At 37.5% G+C, this 18,197-nt stretch overlaps 1 protein-coding gene across 1 annotated transcript in view; it reads right to left on the bottom strand.

Moving 5' to 3' along the window:
• Positions 1 to 18,197, bottom strand: part of AXL (AXL receptor tyrosine kinase) — a 1,440,461-nt gene that overhangs the window by 685,295 nt on the left and 736,969 nt on the right. Inside the window, exon 6 of the mRNA XM_044083580.1 lies at positions 9,590 to 9,705. Coding sequence (XP_043939515.1) covers positions 9,590 to 9,705 — 116 coding nt within the window. The remainder of the gene's footprint in view (positions 1 to 9,589; positions 9,706 to 18,197) is intronic.

Consider the following 18,197-nt stretch of genomic DNA (forward strand, 5'->3'; position numbering starts at 1 on the left):
TTGAAAATGTTGGTGAATTCTGTTAGTGCGTTGGTGGTGCTTTGGAAGGGTCTAAAGCCATGTTGTTCTGTTGCTATTAGATTATTTTCTAGGCTGATGGCAAATGGGTTTTTATCACACTGATTGTGAGAACTGGTTTCTTCTTTAACAGGATAGTTACACTGAACCTTTTCAAGGGGTTTGACACATTTTGTTTCCAGATGGCCAGTAGGCCATCTAGCTTGTTATCTGACCCAATCGATACCATTATCAACTGGCATGGAGTGTCAGAGACAGTGTATGACAGAAGTATGTCAAACAAGCTGTAAAGTGAGATGTACAAAACAGTGGTGTGGCCAGTACTATTGTATGGTATGGAAACCTGGGCAGTAACGGGAAAGAGCAGTTTCAGACGACAGAGATGACGTGCCTGAGACTGGTGGTAGGATGCACACTAAGAAACGAGGACATATGAGCTCAAGTCCAAGTAGCTCTAAATGCAGAGACGCTCACAGGGAACAGATTACAGTGGTTTTGGTACATGTGCCAGAAAGCAAAATACAACAGTTGTAGCAGATAATGTGGGACTGCGCAGTTTCCTCTTTCACTTGATCTACATAATGCAAAATGGAAGTCTTGCATTTCCTCATTCCATACACATTGCTAGGAGCTGAAGGATATTTTATCATGATTTGGACTTCAAAATACATGTGAAGTTTATGACTGCTGTTGCAAGGTATTTACTACAGAAGTGGTTAGTGTGTGGTCAGTAACAGTTCAGATCTGGGATGGAGTGATTAGACTGAAGTTATACATATGTTTTGGGATTTCTTCTTAAATTTCACTATTTTGTCCTTTTTTCATTAAATGAAGTTGCAGACCTGTGCCTAGCTAGGTGGCTGATGCTGTTTGCTTTGAGCTGTGCACCACAAACCTCTGATACCTCTAGAGTAGTGACAGTACTTAATTTGATAACAATTTATTTATAGACAGGCCTGCACTACATTTTCCTCATGTTTGCTTCCCTGTATTCAAGTTAAAACCCAATAAAAACTGCCTAGGACAGTAGGATCTCAGCATGCATGACTCCCTTTGCAGTAAGATAATTCCATTAGACTGCCACAGATAAGCTGTGAAACAATTCTAACTTCACAGGAAACTAGACCAGTCATTTCACAATGAAAAGGCAGGCCCATATAACTTAATGAATGTAGTGCAGAGATGCTCCAAAAGAAGACGAAACAAAACACGCAAGACATGTACTTAGAAACCACCATACAGACTCTTTAATACAATAATTTCTGAACCTCTCTAACACAAACCTGAGACAGTCAGGGCTGGCCTTAGGTCAACTGGTGAAAAGTTTCTTGGTGCTGCACCCCACCCGGTATCCCACACTTCTCATCCTCCCATGCACATCACCTGATGCCCCTAACCACATCCCCAGCTTGGCCTACCAACACCATCTAAATTACTTTTTTTTCTTCTCTTTTCTGAGTTTGTATTACTATTCATTTTTATTCCTGCAGTTATTCATCCATTCATTCAATCAACATGGTCTGTCTAGACAAGACTGCACTTGGGTAACTGTGGAGGAAACAACTGCATTATGCCATGGGGGTTCTAGATGCTCGGAGGATTATTTTAGATTTTTTTTTTAAAGCAACCATTTTTTCCAGCAATGGCCGGCATGAAAACCATGCTTGTGAGGAAACATAAATCATATCTGGGAATAGAATTTGCCCCCCCCCCCCTTAAAACAAGTAGTCACTGTCTATGTATCCTTCTATGGTGTTAAATTGACAACAGCATTACGACAAATGTCCACAGTTATATATTTCAAGCTGTTGCAGTCATATCTATATACAATATGCCTCCTTAGCCTCTACTCCCAAAAGATAGCCACCTTCTATGTACCCTGCAAACCTGCAAATGTCAGATTGGGAGAACACTGAAAAAACAAATATAGCATATTTGCAGACATATATATATATATATATATATATATATATATATATATATATATATATATATATAGTATGTTTTTTTTATTCTCCCCAAATTATAGCCATCTGTATATGCATCAGATGTTTGATTGTGAGGAAAATAATAAAATGATTACAATAATATTTCCAACTTATTTCTTCTAGATAGTGCAGTCTTCTAGACAGAGTGTGTGTTTGTGTATACACACACACACACACATACGCAATACTGTCATCCACTTGAGAATATACAACAAATTAAGCTTCAAAGTTGTTTTGACAAAAATGTAGGGATCTAGGAATGCACAAGATAACCCTAAAATAATTGTGAAGTAAGAATAAATAAATATATCAGACAAAATAAGGCCTTACCTAATTGCATATTCTCTGCTTCACCATATTACAAGACTTGGGGTGGACTGTTAGAATGTGGTACATGTTGGCATTACATACTATTTTCTGCATTAGATAAAAGCCTAAATAATTGGCTAATCCAAAGCAATTCCACTGCATGAGGTCAAGTCACGCACTCTGATTCATTACACACCGTGAACAGCCTTATTGTTGGATGCATTGCTAGTTAATTTAAAAAACTGCTAAGCTAAGTTCCTTCAGGCTGATATGGAAAGACAATGGTTCATGTGAAACAAAACCATGAGTAATTATGGCCCAGTAAGTCTTCTAATTCAAAATGCTACAGTTGTCAAAACTACATTTGAACTCTTCAATGACCATTCATAACTTTAAAACACATTCTGAAACTAGATAGCCAAGCACTTATAAAAGATGAAGTAAAACACACCACATAAACAGAATCTGATTTCCGCTTTGTCATCAAATAGAATATAGGCTGAACTAAAACTCTTGTTCAATAGCGTGTTAGAAGTAAAAATTCCTACAAAGTCAGCAGTTAAGCAATGTTTAAAATCTCAGCTCTTAACTGGAGCATTGTGGTCAGAAACCAATGAAAGTAAAAGAGGAATTTCAAGTGTGGCCCCATAAACCACCCACACCCACACACACACACACACACACACACACTGTCAGGACAAGTACAATTACAGTAAAATTAAAGCTATCAATAAGAAATGTTAGTGAATTAAGGCCAACAGTTAACTTCAATAGTCTGAGGTAGAAAAGGAAAATAAAGACAACAGTGCAACAGTTCTGTTCGTTAAACCAGATATAATATATTTTGGGAGATCTGCAATAGCAAGGTGAAAACAAAAGGCAGAGCAATAAGTACTACAAAAATGCTCATTTGAAATGGTTTCTGTACAATGCAATACACATCCTTCAGACCTTCAATGAGGCAGAGGTCTGAATATTTTACTAACAAAACTAGATGAATTCATGTCAAGTGCTGAACAGAAGCAGGAAAAAAAGTCAATTAAAAACAAGACAGCAAGACAAAGAGCAACTTTCATTCAAAGATGTTTCTGCATTATGATTATCCAGTTTGTAATTATATCTTGAAAAAATGTTTAAAACTGTAGAAGTCCAGGAAGTGAAATGTTTAATGAAAAGTATACCAGTGGATAAATATCCCCTGGCAAGTCTAGCTTTCCTAAGTCTGTGTGGGTTTTTGCCTGGTGCTCCAATTTCTTCTCATATCCCAAATATGTGCCACAGCTGAACTGGTGATCCTACAAATTGCATGTAGGGGTGAATGCTAATTGTATGTGTGTGTTTGTCTGCACCTTGTGATGGGCTGATGCTCCATCCAGGATTAGTTCCGCTGCCTTGTACTATTGCTCATCTAATAACTTTTTCATAGGGAAAGTTAAGAATTTACCTCCCAGATTACCCACAAAAAGAGGAATGTCTTGAACTGATGTAAACTACTCAGAAAGCAAAGAAATATTTCTGCTTAATGCTTATATTCTTTGGCTATTGCATTTAAGTGTTATGCACGCATTTTTAAAAGCTCCACATTAGCAATGTGTGCTAACCCTAACCATGAACCTTACCTTAAAAAAATCCCTTTACGTAATACCACCATCACCACTAAGCAGAAAATGTTGAGCTGAATACATGGTAGAATTATGGATACTACAATGGAAAATAACATTAGTTTCCTTTTTTGGCATACTGAGTGCTGCTAAGTTATGCTAATAATATAATAAACTGCTGGCATGTTTTTTATATGAAATATAATCCACTGAGTGTCTATATAAAGCATTATTTGCATCTTTAGTCCTAACAGCATAATAATGTTCCTTTATACATATATTTAAATTCCTGGTTGTCATGCCTATATAATGGCTGAACATCCGGAACATAATGCAATATATAGAATGTTGGAAGTATTACAACTGAATCTACCCGGTACACTTATAGTATTTGTTAAATTATTTAAACTTATATATGGTCCTTCATGTATATATCTACACATCTTGCAACTAAAATATTTGTATATGCCTTTAGGTCTGTCACTAACAGGAAGAGGTAACTTAGTATCCTGTCTTTCCAACAAATTTTTAATGTTATTTCTCCTCTTATATACAAAACATGGTGCTTTTCCTAAAGTATCATATAAATCACTGTTGCCTGAAATTACTTTCCAATTATATTTAATGACTGACATCACTTTCTTACTAACTACTGTCATGTCTATAACACATCTGGGTAATGACATAACAGTATTGGTGGGAGGGATGCAGTCTTACAGCGCGGCAAGAAAGACTGATGTAATTGCATTACACATAAAACATGCATGTTTTATACCCGACGACCTGACGTGATGGAAGAAGGGTCTAGCAACTGAAGCAGGACTGAAGACTATGTTAATCAGGCCGACTGAGGGCAACCTGCCAGCAGATTACCCAAATGTAAGACTGCAACAGTGAAACACGAAGAACATCAGTATTGGTGGGAGAGATATAGTCTTTAATAACTAAACCTCTGGATAATACAGGAGGAAAGTCACCTGCTCTTCTAGTTTTGATTTGTAAAGCAGTTTTTACTAACACTTCACGTGGATAATCTCTATTTAAAAATAACTCTATGATGTAAATTAATCCACTATCAACGTCACTATCTTTACTAGTCATACAAGACGCCCTTATAAACTGACCTTTAGGAATATTTTGCTTCATAAAGGCTGGATGATTGCTTCTTGATTTGACTTTGCATCCAGTATTGGATAACCAGAATTCTTCAATGGAAGATTTTGTGAGTGTTTTGGGAGAATAACAAAAGTCAATGACTACCCTTACTAGGAAGTTATGCCATAAGGACATGTCTATTGCAGGTAGTTTTACTAGTCCTGCCAATATTCATAACAATAAAGAAGTTTCTGTCATGACAAACAGTGGAAAGTATATTACTGCTACTAGAGAGGTACTGTACAAAGACATATGTTCCGTTTTGAATTGTTCTCTTAACCCTTTTTCACAACAAGTAAATTTGGTTAATTCCACCACTGAAGATAACAAACCTCGACTTAGAGGAATCAAGAATAGAAGGGTAGGTGATTGTCCTCCTATAATATAATCCAAAGGTTTAGTTAAAAGATCAACCAGCAGTGAAATTCAGCATTGTTTGAGTGAAATGAATTAAGCTTCATCTTTTCAAACTATTATTAAGATACTTCCCTCTCTAACTCCTTGTTTTCTCCCTGACCTCATCTGGGACACAGCTCTCTAACACCCTTCATAACATTTATTACACCTCCCTTTAAAGCACTAAATCACTTAATCTGCTTATACCCATCTAATGCCTCACTAAACTCTTATACCTACTTCTAATTATCACAACCAAATTATTATTTCATCATTACTTCTCTGTTAACACTCAGATTTGCTTATTTTCTGTAATACCTCACTCCACTGTACTTCTTAAATTACTCCTACCTACCTTACAGGTGTAAAATGACACTACATCAGGAGAAGTAAAACAAAAATCATCACTAGTGTCAGAAACATGTGTAATAACTCTAACAAGTGCCAGGAATCACATAGATAAAATTTAGATTTCTACACAATTGTGTTAAGCGAATGGTCTAAGAAAATAAATAAAGATTCAATCTTAGAAAAAAAAACACCAGATATACAACTTTGCAGTACTTGGTTTTATATCTTGAAGAATGTGTTAGGCTTAAATGTGTTCCTTCTGGGCTTCATGTGTACACGCTTCCCAATGGTGTCCAACAAGGAAATCCTTTATACCAAGAACTGGCTGCCTTATTTAATAATACTTTAGTTTCCCCTAATGAAGGCATTAAGCAACAATTACAATAAAGACATTTTGAGCATAAGGGAACAACTTCTGCAATTAGACCAACAGATCAAAAGTTATACTAGTTTTCACACTTTATATTCAAGCAAATCTGACAGATTGAGAGCTTCCGTAGTCAAGTGGAAGCAAGGCAAACTTAAGAGAGAGTTGGCAGTGTATAAAGCTGATACAGTTTATCCTTTAAAGACACAACAAGAAACCGCAAAAACAACTTTTTTCTTTCACGACAGCAATTCTACAGCAGTGAAATCATCAAACACTAATGAACATACAAGAGACAGTACTGACACAATTGCAGCGACTAACATTGCCACTAAGAATAACCTTGACAACACTTCTCCCCCATTCATTCTCCAGGTCCTTTTTTAGTCCATCCTTCGGGAACAGTGAGAACACCAAAGTGGACAGAGAGCAACAACAGCAAAGGGAAAGGCAATGGGAAGAACAAAAAGAAAAGTTACATTTTCATTTCAAAGTTTTAAATCTCAGTAACTTTTCAGTTAATGAACTTCATTTGTCTGTGTTGTCAAAAGGTTTTTCTTTTATACTGACCAATTCTGTCAACATCACCAAATTGCTCATTGGCCTTAAACAACATTTTCAGAAATTAAATCTTCAGTTCATTATGAACACCATACCAGACATCCACAGTGAAAATAAAAGACTTTAAGTGAAGTACGTTCAATCCCACTTTAAACAGCACCCTGTATGTTTTTTATGATTCATGTGAAGATGACATTACAAACAAGTTGAAGTTTAAGCCCAAGTGTCATAACTACACCACAGCAGAGAGGTCTGCCTTAAAGGATTTATCTGCTGGAAACAGCCTTAGGGTCATAAAGGCAGACAAAGGTGGTATGATGGTGATTATGACCATAAATGACCATAACTAAGCCATCCCACAGTTAACTAGTTTTGCAGCCATCAACATCAGGCTGTTTGACATGTTCAGTCAAGGCAATTTTGACCACTGCATTTCTTTCTTTCTTCAAGCACAACATCCTAAGATGGCTAAGCTCTTTTGTACTCGCAAAGTTCACAAAGACAGACAAAAAACACTGTTTAGGCCTATAGTTGTTGCAAGATTTTCTAAGACTCAACCTTTATCTATTTTCTTACACCATTTGCTTAACCCTATTGTCCAGGAATCTGCATTTTACCTACATGATTCCTGGCACTTGGAGTTATTACATATTTTTTCTGACACACGTGATGATTTTTGTTTTGCTTCTCCTGATGTAGTGTCATTTTACACCTGTACTGAATGAGTAAGTGGCATTGAGCTATTGAAAGACTACTTAAGTGTGCTCAGCAGTTTTAGCAATGACATGATCAACACTGTTTGCTCATTACTTGAGTTAGTGTTAGAACAATTTTTTCTGTCTTTTAGGCAAGTACTACAAGCAGATTTCTGGAGAGGCTATGGGTGTTTGTGTGGCTCCAGTCTTTGCATATTTATTCATGGCCTCCTGGGAGCAGAAGTTCATCAAGTCTTACCATCTTTTGGAAAACATTTTTTTTTTTTTTTACCGCAGATACATTCATGATTTGTTCCTGCTTTGGAAAGGGACCTAAGTTGATTTTCTATTGTTCATAAAATATCTTAAAACCAGTACGGACTTCTTCAAGTTTATGATCAGTGGCTATGGTAAAAGCCTCATTTACTTGCACATTTCATTGAGCTTTGATGCCTCTCAAATGTCCTTTGCAAGTAAAATTTACAGGAAGGAAATGTATGTTAAGCATTATTTGCATAGGGACAGTGGGAAGTGTTCCTTCGGCAGTCTCTTTAGTCAATGATGCCCATCATGTGTCAACATTTACCAATCATGTTCGCTTTCAGCAAGCTTTTCCTATCCCTATTTCTACTAACATGCCCATTATTAGAGACACTGTCACTAACAAGTGGAAAATTATATTGGGCAACACTGATCTTGCCAATGTGATTAGAGACAAACCTTTTTTCACCTACAAAAAGCCATTCAATTTGAAATCCATCTTTGAACGTACAGCCCCTTACAGCTTACACACTCAACACAGGCCAGACACCTTTCATTGTGGCAAGTGTAAGCAATGTAGGTACATTGCATATTCACCCTCAGAATATTTCAAACCATTGGGTATTTACATTGAGGCAAACAAAAGATTTGACTGTAATTCTAAATACTTGGTATCCTGTGAAAGCTTTTACATCGGCATGACTAGAAGATATTTATCAAGGTAAAACTATGAGCACACCTTGGCTATACACAAGAAAGATCCAAATAATGCACATGCTCTTATGTAGCGACTTTAATAAGTTCACTTTTTTCATTTTAGATTTTGTACACACAAAGAATTTTTGTGGTTGTGACAGTAGCAGTTTGATTGAATGCCATGAATATGCATGGAAAAACTGGCTTAGAGCCAATCGTGATCCTGGACTTAATGAACACAAATATAAAGTGTTTTTTAACTGATGCAAAAGTTACGCTGATATGTAGGGGTTTTTTTTTTGTTTGGTTTTGTTTAAATATATATATATATATATATATATATATATATATATATATATATATATATATATAAAGGGCAAAACCCCTGATCCCCACCATACCATGATTTCAAACATAGAAAAGACAGTACATTCGATTAATTGATTTTCAGTAAGCTGTACCATCCTTTTTTTCCATTTGGCTAGTTGTCATTCAACAAAAATAATATAATCTGCTACAGCATATACATAAAGGCTGTAGTTACAAAATTTAACATACCTCTGATGAAATGTGTCAGTTTATGTGTGTTAAACTCCTTTTATGGGATTATAGGAAATTATCAGGCTATCGACCCAGAGGTCATTTTAAGCCTTGCCATTTCAACCCAATGTAATACCATAGAGGTACTAGTCAATACCCAAGATCGCATTTAGTGATGACTGCCCATGTCCAGGAGGGCATTTGTAAGCAGTCACAAAATGTCTAGGTCAGCTGTTACAAAAATGTTCCTTTAAAGTGTCAAAATGAAGATTTCTCCTAGATACATACAATTCTTTTCTACTTATACCCTTAAGATACTTAGGATCAAATCAATATATTTTAATGTAAAACGAAGAATGTATAATGAAACCTCTAAACTGCAGTAGAGTTTCATAAAGGAAATAGTAAAAGCCACAGGGTAGAATGACAGAAAACTTGACATACACATAAAAAGTATTTTTTAATTTATAAGATTCATCACCAGCAGTGTCACCTTTGGTTTGGTTTAAAAAAATGTTAGTCAAAGAGAAACTGCAATCTGCATAATGCATGCTGCCAAAGCAGAAGTCAAAGTCAAGTAGTCAGTTCCTAAAACTGTCTGCTATCCATAAACAGTTTTGTTTATTTTACAATTATTAAATGATACTGTACCTGTACTGTGCATACACTGGTGGGATATATTCCACTGGGCCCAGCCTCCCAAGAAATTTGGAGAGAGTCATTCCTCTGAGATATCAACTGGATGTTTCTTGGTCTGCCAGGCAGCACTGAAACATTATAAGAATTGAAGGTTACTTGCTTGTAATGCCTTATGCTTGTAACGTAAGATAGCCATTATGTTTTTACAACTTACAAAAAATATTAATAAACTGTTATTGAGTCAATAAAACACCAATGAAACTGTTAATATCGCAAAAACTGCAACGTGGTGGCTACTGATATCACAGTCACTATTCAAGATCGATATAAAATAGTTCGTCAATTCAGCAGCAACAAGTTATATGAAACAGTTCATCAAATTGATGGCAGCAAATAATAAAAGTAAAGCATAATCCATATACAAGGAAACCTTCACAACTTCTTCTATAAACGGAACGTTCTTTATTTACATGCAGTAAGCGCTTTCACCCAGACGGCTTCATCAGACTGTAATGGCATGTTCAAACAACAGTCTTATATATCAAAATTCAATCAATTACATGATTAAACAATTACATAATTAAACAATTTAGCTATACTGCTTAATACTACTTGACATTTAAAAACACATTTCATAAAAACATTAAATATATTAAAACTATTAAAATGTTTATTTATATTAAACTAACTTTAATAAAACATCATTACTTCATTTCTTGTGTTTTATATTTGGTTTTCGTCTCTTTAATATGGGTTGTAAACTGACCTTATCATTTAAGCCGGGGCTTGAGTCTGCTCTGCATCTAACGATCCATCTGAGCTCTATTTCTAGTGTATAGGTATCAACATCCCCCCCTCTCAGATTGGTCCTGATGCACTGCAAGACAAAAAAAGTGAATGTATGTGTAATGTCAGTCTCTATCTGATGTCGTGCCAAGGCATTGGTGACATCACCAATTTTCATTTTATAAACATGCTCTCTAATTCTTTCCCTTAACTGTCTGTTCGTCTTACCAATGTAAAATGCTGAACAGACAGTGCAGGAAGCAAGATAGATCACATTGGTAGATTTACAATTCGTGCCAGTAAAAAATGAAAAAACTTGGCCTGTGATAGGTTGCTGAAATGTGGTGTTGTCATTAATATATATACATTGATTACAATTACCACACATAGTGGTATTCAAGTTGTGCCGTGTGAAATTAATCCCTGTTTTATGACACAACAGATTTTTCAAGTTGGATTTATTTTTGTATGTGTATTTCGGTTTAGCACCTACCAATTCCCGGATGTTATCATCTACTCCCTAAAATGTCCCAGTGCTTATCTATAATATTCCTAATGTGATGTACATCATAGGTATAAAATAAGGGTATGTGTAATCTAACATTGTTATTTGTAAGAGCTCGTGATTCAGTTTCCATTGTTACTGAACTAGCTTGGTTCGAAAAATATGGACAAGCTCTAGTGTCCCTTAAGTTGTCTGTTTCAGCAATGCCTATTCTAATCTCACTATCTGTATATGATCTAGATAACAAATGTCAAGTAGTATTAAGCAGTATAGCTAAATTGTTTAATTATGTAATTGTTTAATCATGTAATTGATTGAATTTTGATATATAAGACTGTTGTTTGAACATGCCATTACAGTCTGATGAAGCCGTCTGGGTGAAAGCGCTTACTGCATGTAAATAAAGAACGTTCCGTTTATAGAAGAAGTGGTGAAGGTTTCCTTGTATATGGATTATGCTTTACTTTTATTATTTGCTGCCATCAATTTGATGAACTGTTTCATATAACTTGTTGCTGCTGAATTGACGAACTATTTTATATCAATCTTGAATAGTGACTGTGACATCAGTAGCCACCACGTTGCAGTTTTTGCGATATTATTGGTTATTTCTTGTTTTCTTTGCTACGTGGTTCCCCTGCGCATACCTTTCGTTTTGCTTTTTCATTATTACCAATGAAACTGTGTCCAGGCTTGAATTCAGCAAAGAAAATCTACAGTGCAACCTTTATCAATCAGCAGACAGATCACTCAGACATACCTTTCAAATATTGCGAAGTTTTCAGGCCTACTACTGACTTTGCCTCAGAATTTCGTTACAGGCTTCATATTCAACAGAAAATCTACATTAATGTGGCTACATTCAGGTAGAATACTAGATGCAAGGTATGTGTTCATGGAATACTTTGATAAAAAGTGCAATCAATTACAAAGCATATGCTCCATTTTCTGAAGGAAATCAGGCTCTCTAGGCTCAAAGCATGTGCCAGAGGATTTGAAAACCCTCTCACAATTAGGATGCAAGTTCTAACAAAACACCAATACTATGAGCTGATTAGCATTAATCTCAATCATTTATAGGTCATTTTAGGAATGCACATCTCCTAAATAATGATCTAGTTTAAAATTAATTTCTGATATGGAAACAATCCCTTTAATGACTTTTTTTATCAAAATCCCACAGTCCTAGCTATGAATTCCAGAAGTACCTATACTAAAAGCATCCAGTATTATAATGTCAAGAAATTAATAGTCAGTCTTATTCACGCAGCCTTAGCCAGCATCTGAGGTGTGTGTCGGCTTATTAATTTATTTATACTTTGTTTATGGATAAATACACTGCAAGCAAACTGCTTGTACATGCAACATGGGAGAAAAAAATTATCAAGACTACACACTGCAAAGCCTTTTCTTCTAAGTAGGATAGAGAGACTAGGACACCAACCAGCCCTAGAAGCAGGGGATGGGGCCTGTTTAGTGCAGGATGCTGGTCATTAAGGTAGGGGAAAATAGCTTAGCACAGGCTATCCTGAACAAGCTTCTTGTGTTTTCACACCCTTAGACTCTTCTCTTTGACCAGAGGTAGAGGAAATGATGACAATGTAGGTCAAACAATCTGGATACAAAAAAGAAGAGTCAGTAGAGATGTTTCATGTAGCCCAAAGAGTGCCAGCCACCGGAAGACAGGCTGATCATAACATATTGTTGAAGAATAAAAAAAAATATTAAAAAATGAAGTAGCTTAACATATAGTGAGGCACTGTTGGAGGAAAGCAGTGTCTGAGAGGTGGGTACAATGGGCACTGTGTGGCAGTTTGGTTAAGTTTCAGCAGGAAAGAAAAGCTTATAGGCAGACTGTTGTAAACATAAGCTAAAGAGGCAAGGAATGGTAAATAGAACAGATGGTGCTCCCCTACTGAAATAAGGGATCTGGGAAATAAGCAGCTGGTGAAAGACAGTGTAACTGAATGAAAGCAGGGTAAGCTTTGGAGAAGGATGAATCAGGAATCTTGTTATCAGTACACCAACAAATCCCGAAGCATGAAAACATAGCTGCAGTTCAAAGAGGAAAAATGCTAAATTCCAAACTTCAGTGTTTAAAGCATTTCTGTGTAGGGTTGATGCCTCATCCACACTCCTACTACTTGTATATACTATCTCCAAGGTCACGTCGGACATCATATATACTTCCCATGTCTGCAATTATGTGATGATCATTGGAATTTCAATAGGTACCCTGAAGGAGTTCAGGAACTGAGCTCAGGTGGTTTAAAGAACTTAAGGTGGGAAGCCATAGTGGACACAGCAGAAACTAAACATGCACAGGTGAATGATGGGGTGAAGTAACATAGAGGTGGGCAGAGAAGAGCAGTTAGACACAGCAGCATGTTAAGAAGTGAGTACAGAAACGGCACAAGAACTCACAAATGGAAGAAAGTTAATGTCAGTGAGGGAACGTGTTAGGTTCAAGCAGTGGGAGGTGTAACAAAGATGATGAAAGATGGAAATAAACAAAGAGCACTTAGAAGAGGACAACGTTGTCGTCTCCCAGTTAGACGTTGCCCGTTCGATTCTCAGTTAGAGCATCTTCTGTGTGGCGACATGCATGAATGGGCGTTCCTTCGTTGAAGGTTGTGCGTTAGGCCCGGCAAGCCAGTACGTAAAAACTCTACTGCCAATCATTAGCGGACCGGAGTTCCGCTGTGGCGACCCCTAACCGGGAAAAGCCGAAAGACACAAACAAACTTAGAAGAGGACAACAAGGGTCAGCCATGATAAGGGAAGACTAAGAGGATAAGGAAGTAGGCAGATTATGCTGAAAGAAGGCCAGGTGTGACGTGATGGCAAAAGCCTTAAAACAGAAAAGAAGAGTGAGCCTGCTGGGACAAGATGGGAGAAGACTCCTTCAAAAGAGCGGGAAGGGAGCTTCCTGGGGACAGAGGACTCTGTAATGGGGGGGGGGGAGTAAGATGGGGCCTTCTAGAATGAGAAGAAGTCTGGAAGTAATGGGGAGCATCCCAGAACTGGTACTTTCAACAGCAGGCCCAGTCATGTCTAAGACAAGTTATCCAAACATTCCATTTATCACTTTTCCTTAACCTTACTGTGTTACTATGCACACATGCTCTTCTCTGCTTTCTGTTCTAATCAAGGGCTACACTGGCAGAAACTGGTATATTTCCAAGTAAAGGGGTGGGGGTGCTGGGCATAAACAAAATGGATTATATCATTTTGAGAATGGAGAGTACAACTTGGGAATCTGCCTGAAGTTAATGTGTCTGGAAGCAGAAGTAACATTATGCCAAAGCTTTGACTGTGACCTGCTGAAGTGAATGTCTTAAATGACTACTTCAAACTTGGTAACAGAAAAATTATGCTCTTGATTAAAAGTCAGCCTTGTAGGGGGTTACTTTGTGTTAAACAATAGATTTATTTACTAGTGCAAAGCACCTGAAGAATGGGGGGGGGGGTGCAATGGTATCATAAATTTAAAAGGGATAAGCTATGACCTTAGCACTCTGAGGTAAGTTCAGTACATAGTATGAGTACAGAAATGTCTCTTCCCACTAGACTGAATGCCATAGTAGCACACAGCATTTTTTGTATGTGTGTGTTTGTGTGTTTGTTGTAAGGGTATCAGAATGATGGCTAGTATACTTCTATGGAGGATGAACTGAGAATGAGTGCCATTTTGATTGACAAATTCAAAGTCTAGCATAGAACATTTGTCCTTATAAAGACAGGGCAATATTTCAACTGTTGAACTAAATTTTTACCAATTAGTTTATTTTTTGCAAGAGACATGGCACTTTATTATTTGAATGTTTGTTAAGTGGACAATCACAAAGACTCTTTTCAGCTTAGATCCAGGCCATTTGCATTATAGACACCTTCAGAAAGTTATAAACCATAAAAACAGCAATGCGCGAAAACACACTGCTATAGTACCCTTGTGTACAACTGGGTTTCTGATTATAAGAGTGACTACTCATTGCAAGTAGTGTGGTTATAACAAACATTAGAGATGAAAGAATACTTGTGAAACATAAACCTGCACAATATTCAAGCACCGATATGTCTGAAGTGATAAAAGTTTACTAAAACATTGTTGCTGCTTCTGAGATTGACTAATACAAAGAGCATGAAGGTAATAATAGTAAATGAATCAGATAATTGAGAAAAGCAGCTGAATTGCTGTGAAACAGTCTGGTGCTGCCAGGGAAGAGTGGGAATGGATCTATGCGAGACTGTTAAAAAGAAGCCATGTTTGTTATAGGTATACTGCTTCACATTAGCAGCAGCAGGCTGGCAGTTAAGCAAGTGAAGAATGATTGTACACTGATGATACAGTACCATGAAAGTATAGTCATTTTAATTATTTAGGGCAGGATGCACCAGTTTGAATCTGGTGTCAAGTGTTTAGTGATTAAATGCCTGTGCAGTCAGACTGGTCAATACTTAATACAGATGCACATAGTCTTTCCCTAACACACCAATAAACTTCCACCCTGTTTTGTTGGAGGATGACATCACAAACTGGTAAGCAGAAAGGGATGGGAATTTACAAGCCTACATTTCAGAAGCAGTAGTAGTTTAGAAGGAATGGTGTGTGTGCATTTGTACACATATCAGTATGAGTAGGTAGAAATGATGCAGGGGCCATTGCTTTGGAGCATAAGGTGGGGAGGAGTGTAGCTCTAGGTATGAAGATAAGAACAGCAAGTCTAAGATAGAATCACAGTGAATGTATCAGGAAGGGGAAAACAAAGCTCAATGGCTACCTGTGCAGTCTCAAAAGAAAGTAGCAGTGGTCATAGTTGAAATCCCTCCTAAGTGCAAGTTCTCTGCCTTAATTTCAGAAGGCAATTATTATACACATGCAGAAAAGCAGGAAAAGAGGAAGGCCTAAGATAAGGTTTATGGATGTGGTGAGAGAGGACATGCAGGTGGTTGGCGTTACAGAGCAAGACGCTGAGGACAGGAAGACATGGAAACAGTTGATCTGCTGTGGCGACCCCTGATGGGAGCAGCCAAAAGAAGAAAAGCAGGAAACAAACTGAGCACAGACACTGTGCAGTAAAAGAGTTAACCAAAAATGTGTGGGAGGTACAGCCATAGGAAATACCGTAAGTACGGTGAATAAAAAATTGCATCCAAGTAAGCATCGTATTTCAGTTGTGATCATGTTTGTTTACAACAGTATGATAGAAACACCCGATGACCCATCCTCAGCATATAATTTACTGTATAAATAAGAACTGGTGGAACCCTTGGTCTTACTGCAGTAAACCAGAACTAAAAAGAATACAGCCTTATTACAGAAACAATGTAAGTAGCAGGGAAGCCAGATCCATTTGCTACAGATATTTCCCTAAACAGCCTTAAATGTAAAAAAAAGAAGTCATACAATGGCTTTCTAACTGTACTCTCAGCAATGCTAGTAAAACACAAAACAGAATAAGGTACATAACTAAATCCAGCAAGTATCAAGTCTACTAGCAATATATGACCAGTTTACATTCTGAGGTGGTACTCCACCCACAATGTACAACCAAAAGGATGTAATAGTATTTGAAATGCAGTAGCTACAACACAAGAATGAAGAGGAGGAAGGGGGTTCTGATATGGGGCAGAGAATGCAACTACAAAGATTCAGCAGTGTGTGGAAGAAGCTATGGGTAAAGATAAAGGATGCAGAAAAGGGGACATACTACTGGTGGAATGATGGAGAAGGGCATGTGCAAAATGTGTGCTGGAGATCACGAGTCTCCTCAGGTTACAAGAGGAGTCCCTATCCCAACTGGCCTTGTCTTTTTAGGGTCTTCTGACATCTGGGGCAAGAAAAGACTGAGGATATGACGTCGGTCATGCGCATTAGTACCCTGGCCAGTCTAATGCGCCCTGACTGACGTCAGCCGTATACTTTGGTATTCGGGCCGACTGGACAGCGGACTACCCTGTACCAACACTGAAAGGACCAACACTGGTACTGCCAAGCAGCAGGGAATGGTGCATATGGGCCTTGGTTGTGCTGGGAACAACCATTCAGAAGAGCCTGTGATAAGTGGATCTTACATAACTTTGTATGGCTTTGGGGAGGGGGCTTGGATCCTCCAGAAGCACCCTCCATTCACTGTTGGTATGTGTCTGTAAGAGCATGCTTGCTAAGTAACCTTTAGATTGTCTAGTACACAGAAGGGGTAGGATGGGCCTAATGCATTCAGGGGGATAAAATGTGTAAGAAATACTGGAAAGGGAGAGCAGATAGGAGGCAGAACACATGAAGGGAAAGGAGTGCAGGGAGAGATGATAGCAGCATGAAACTGTCAGAAGACTTTACACATGTAGCTCTGTGTTACTCACTCAAGGTTAACAGGAGTCACTCAGCACATGGAGAGTACTCAGTAGCTGTTACAGGGGGAAAATCAGTTGATATGTTCACCCCTCTGTACTGACTCTCATTACTGACTCTCATTTGGGTGTTAACAGAGGGAAAATACAAGACCACTTCAAGAATGAACCTAGTACTGAGTGGCCCAATACATGTTTTGCCACTCAGGTGAATGCAGGCAGTGTCAGTGACTCTGTATGTATGACCTATCTGAATATAAACATATATATTGCAAATTAAAATCTATATAATACATGTATGTATGTGTGAAATATACCATCAGTAACACCGCAGTTATAAGGACTTCATCATGATTTTAAACTGGTCAACATTTTGTGCTGCGGTAAGGTTAGCTAATCATAAGTATGCCACCCTGATGGCAAAATAAATAGTCAAGCTCCAGACATATGCAGACAGAAAAAGGAAATATATTGCAGTTTGATCACTCACTTCCAATGGAAAAAGTGTTTCTCTGTAGAGAAATGTGAAAATTATAAGCCTGACAAACACCTGAGGGACCTTTATAGAGGCTCAACAACCTGCTTAAAACTATGTGAAAAAAACATAGAACTTTTCAAATGTTAATGCCCATCTTACAAAACAAAAACCTCTTTGTGCATGTACACCGAGACCAATAATGTTATCACACAGAATGAGATCAAAAAGAGCTTGCAAGTCTCACTGCATTACACAGACACCCTGTAATGAGACTTGTCAGTTACGTTTTCAACTATTTCAAAGTCTTTGCACCAGCACACTTACCCAGTTAAATGAATAAATAAATAAAATAGTTGAAAATGAAAGAAGAGATTTTTACATAAAATGAAAAACCCTTTTCTATGAACAGTTTCTGACTTACAGAAAATTGCAAGCTTGTGCAGACAAAGCTGTTGTGGGTAGCTTATCCTAGGCAATGCACTACAATCTTATCCAGGTAA

This window comes from Protopterus annectens, chromosome 1.part0, assembly GCF_019279795.1.
Source record: "Protopterus annectens isolate FY-2018-M chromosome 1.part0, PAN1.0, whole genome shotgun sequence".
Taxonomy (NCBI): domain Eukaryota; kingdom Metazoa; phylum Chordata; order Ceratodontiformes; family Protopteridae; genus Protopterus; species Protopterus annectens.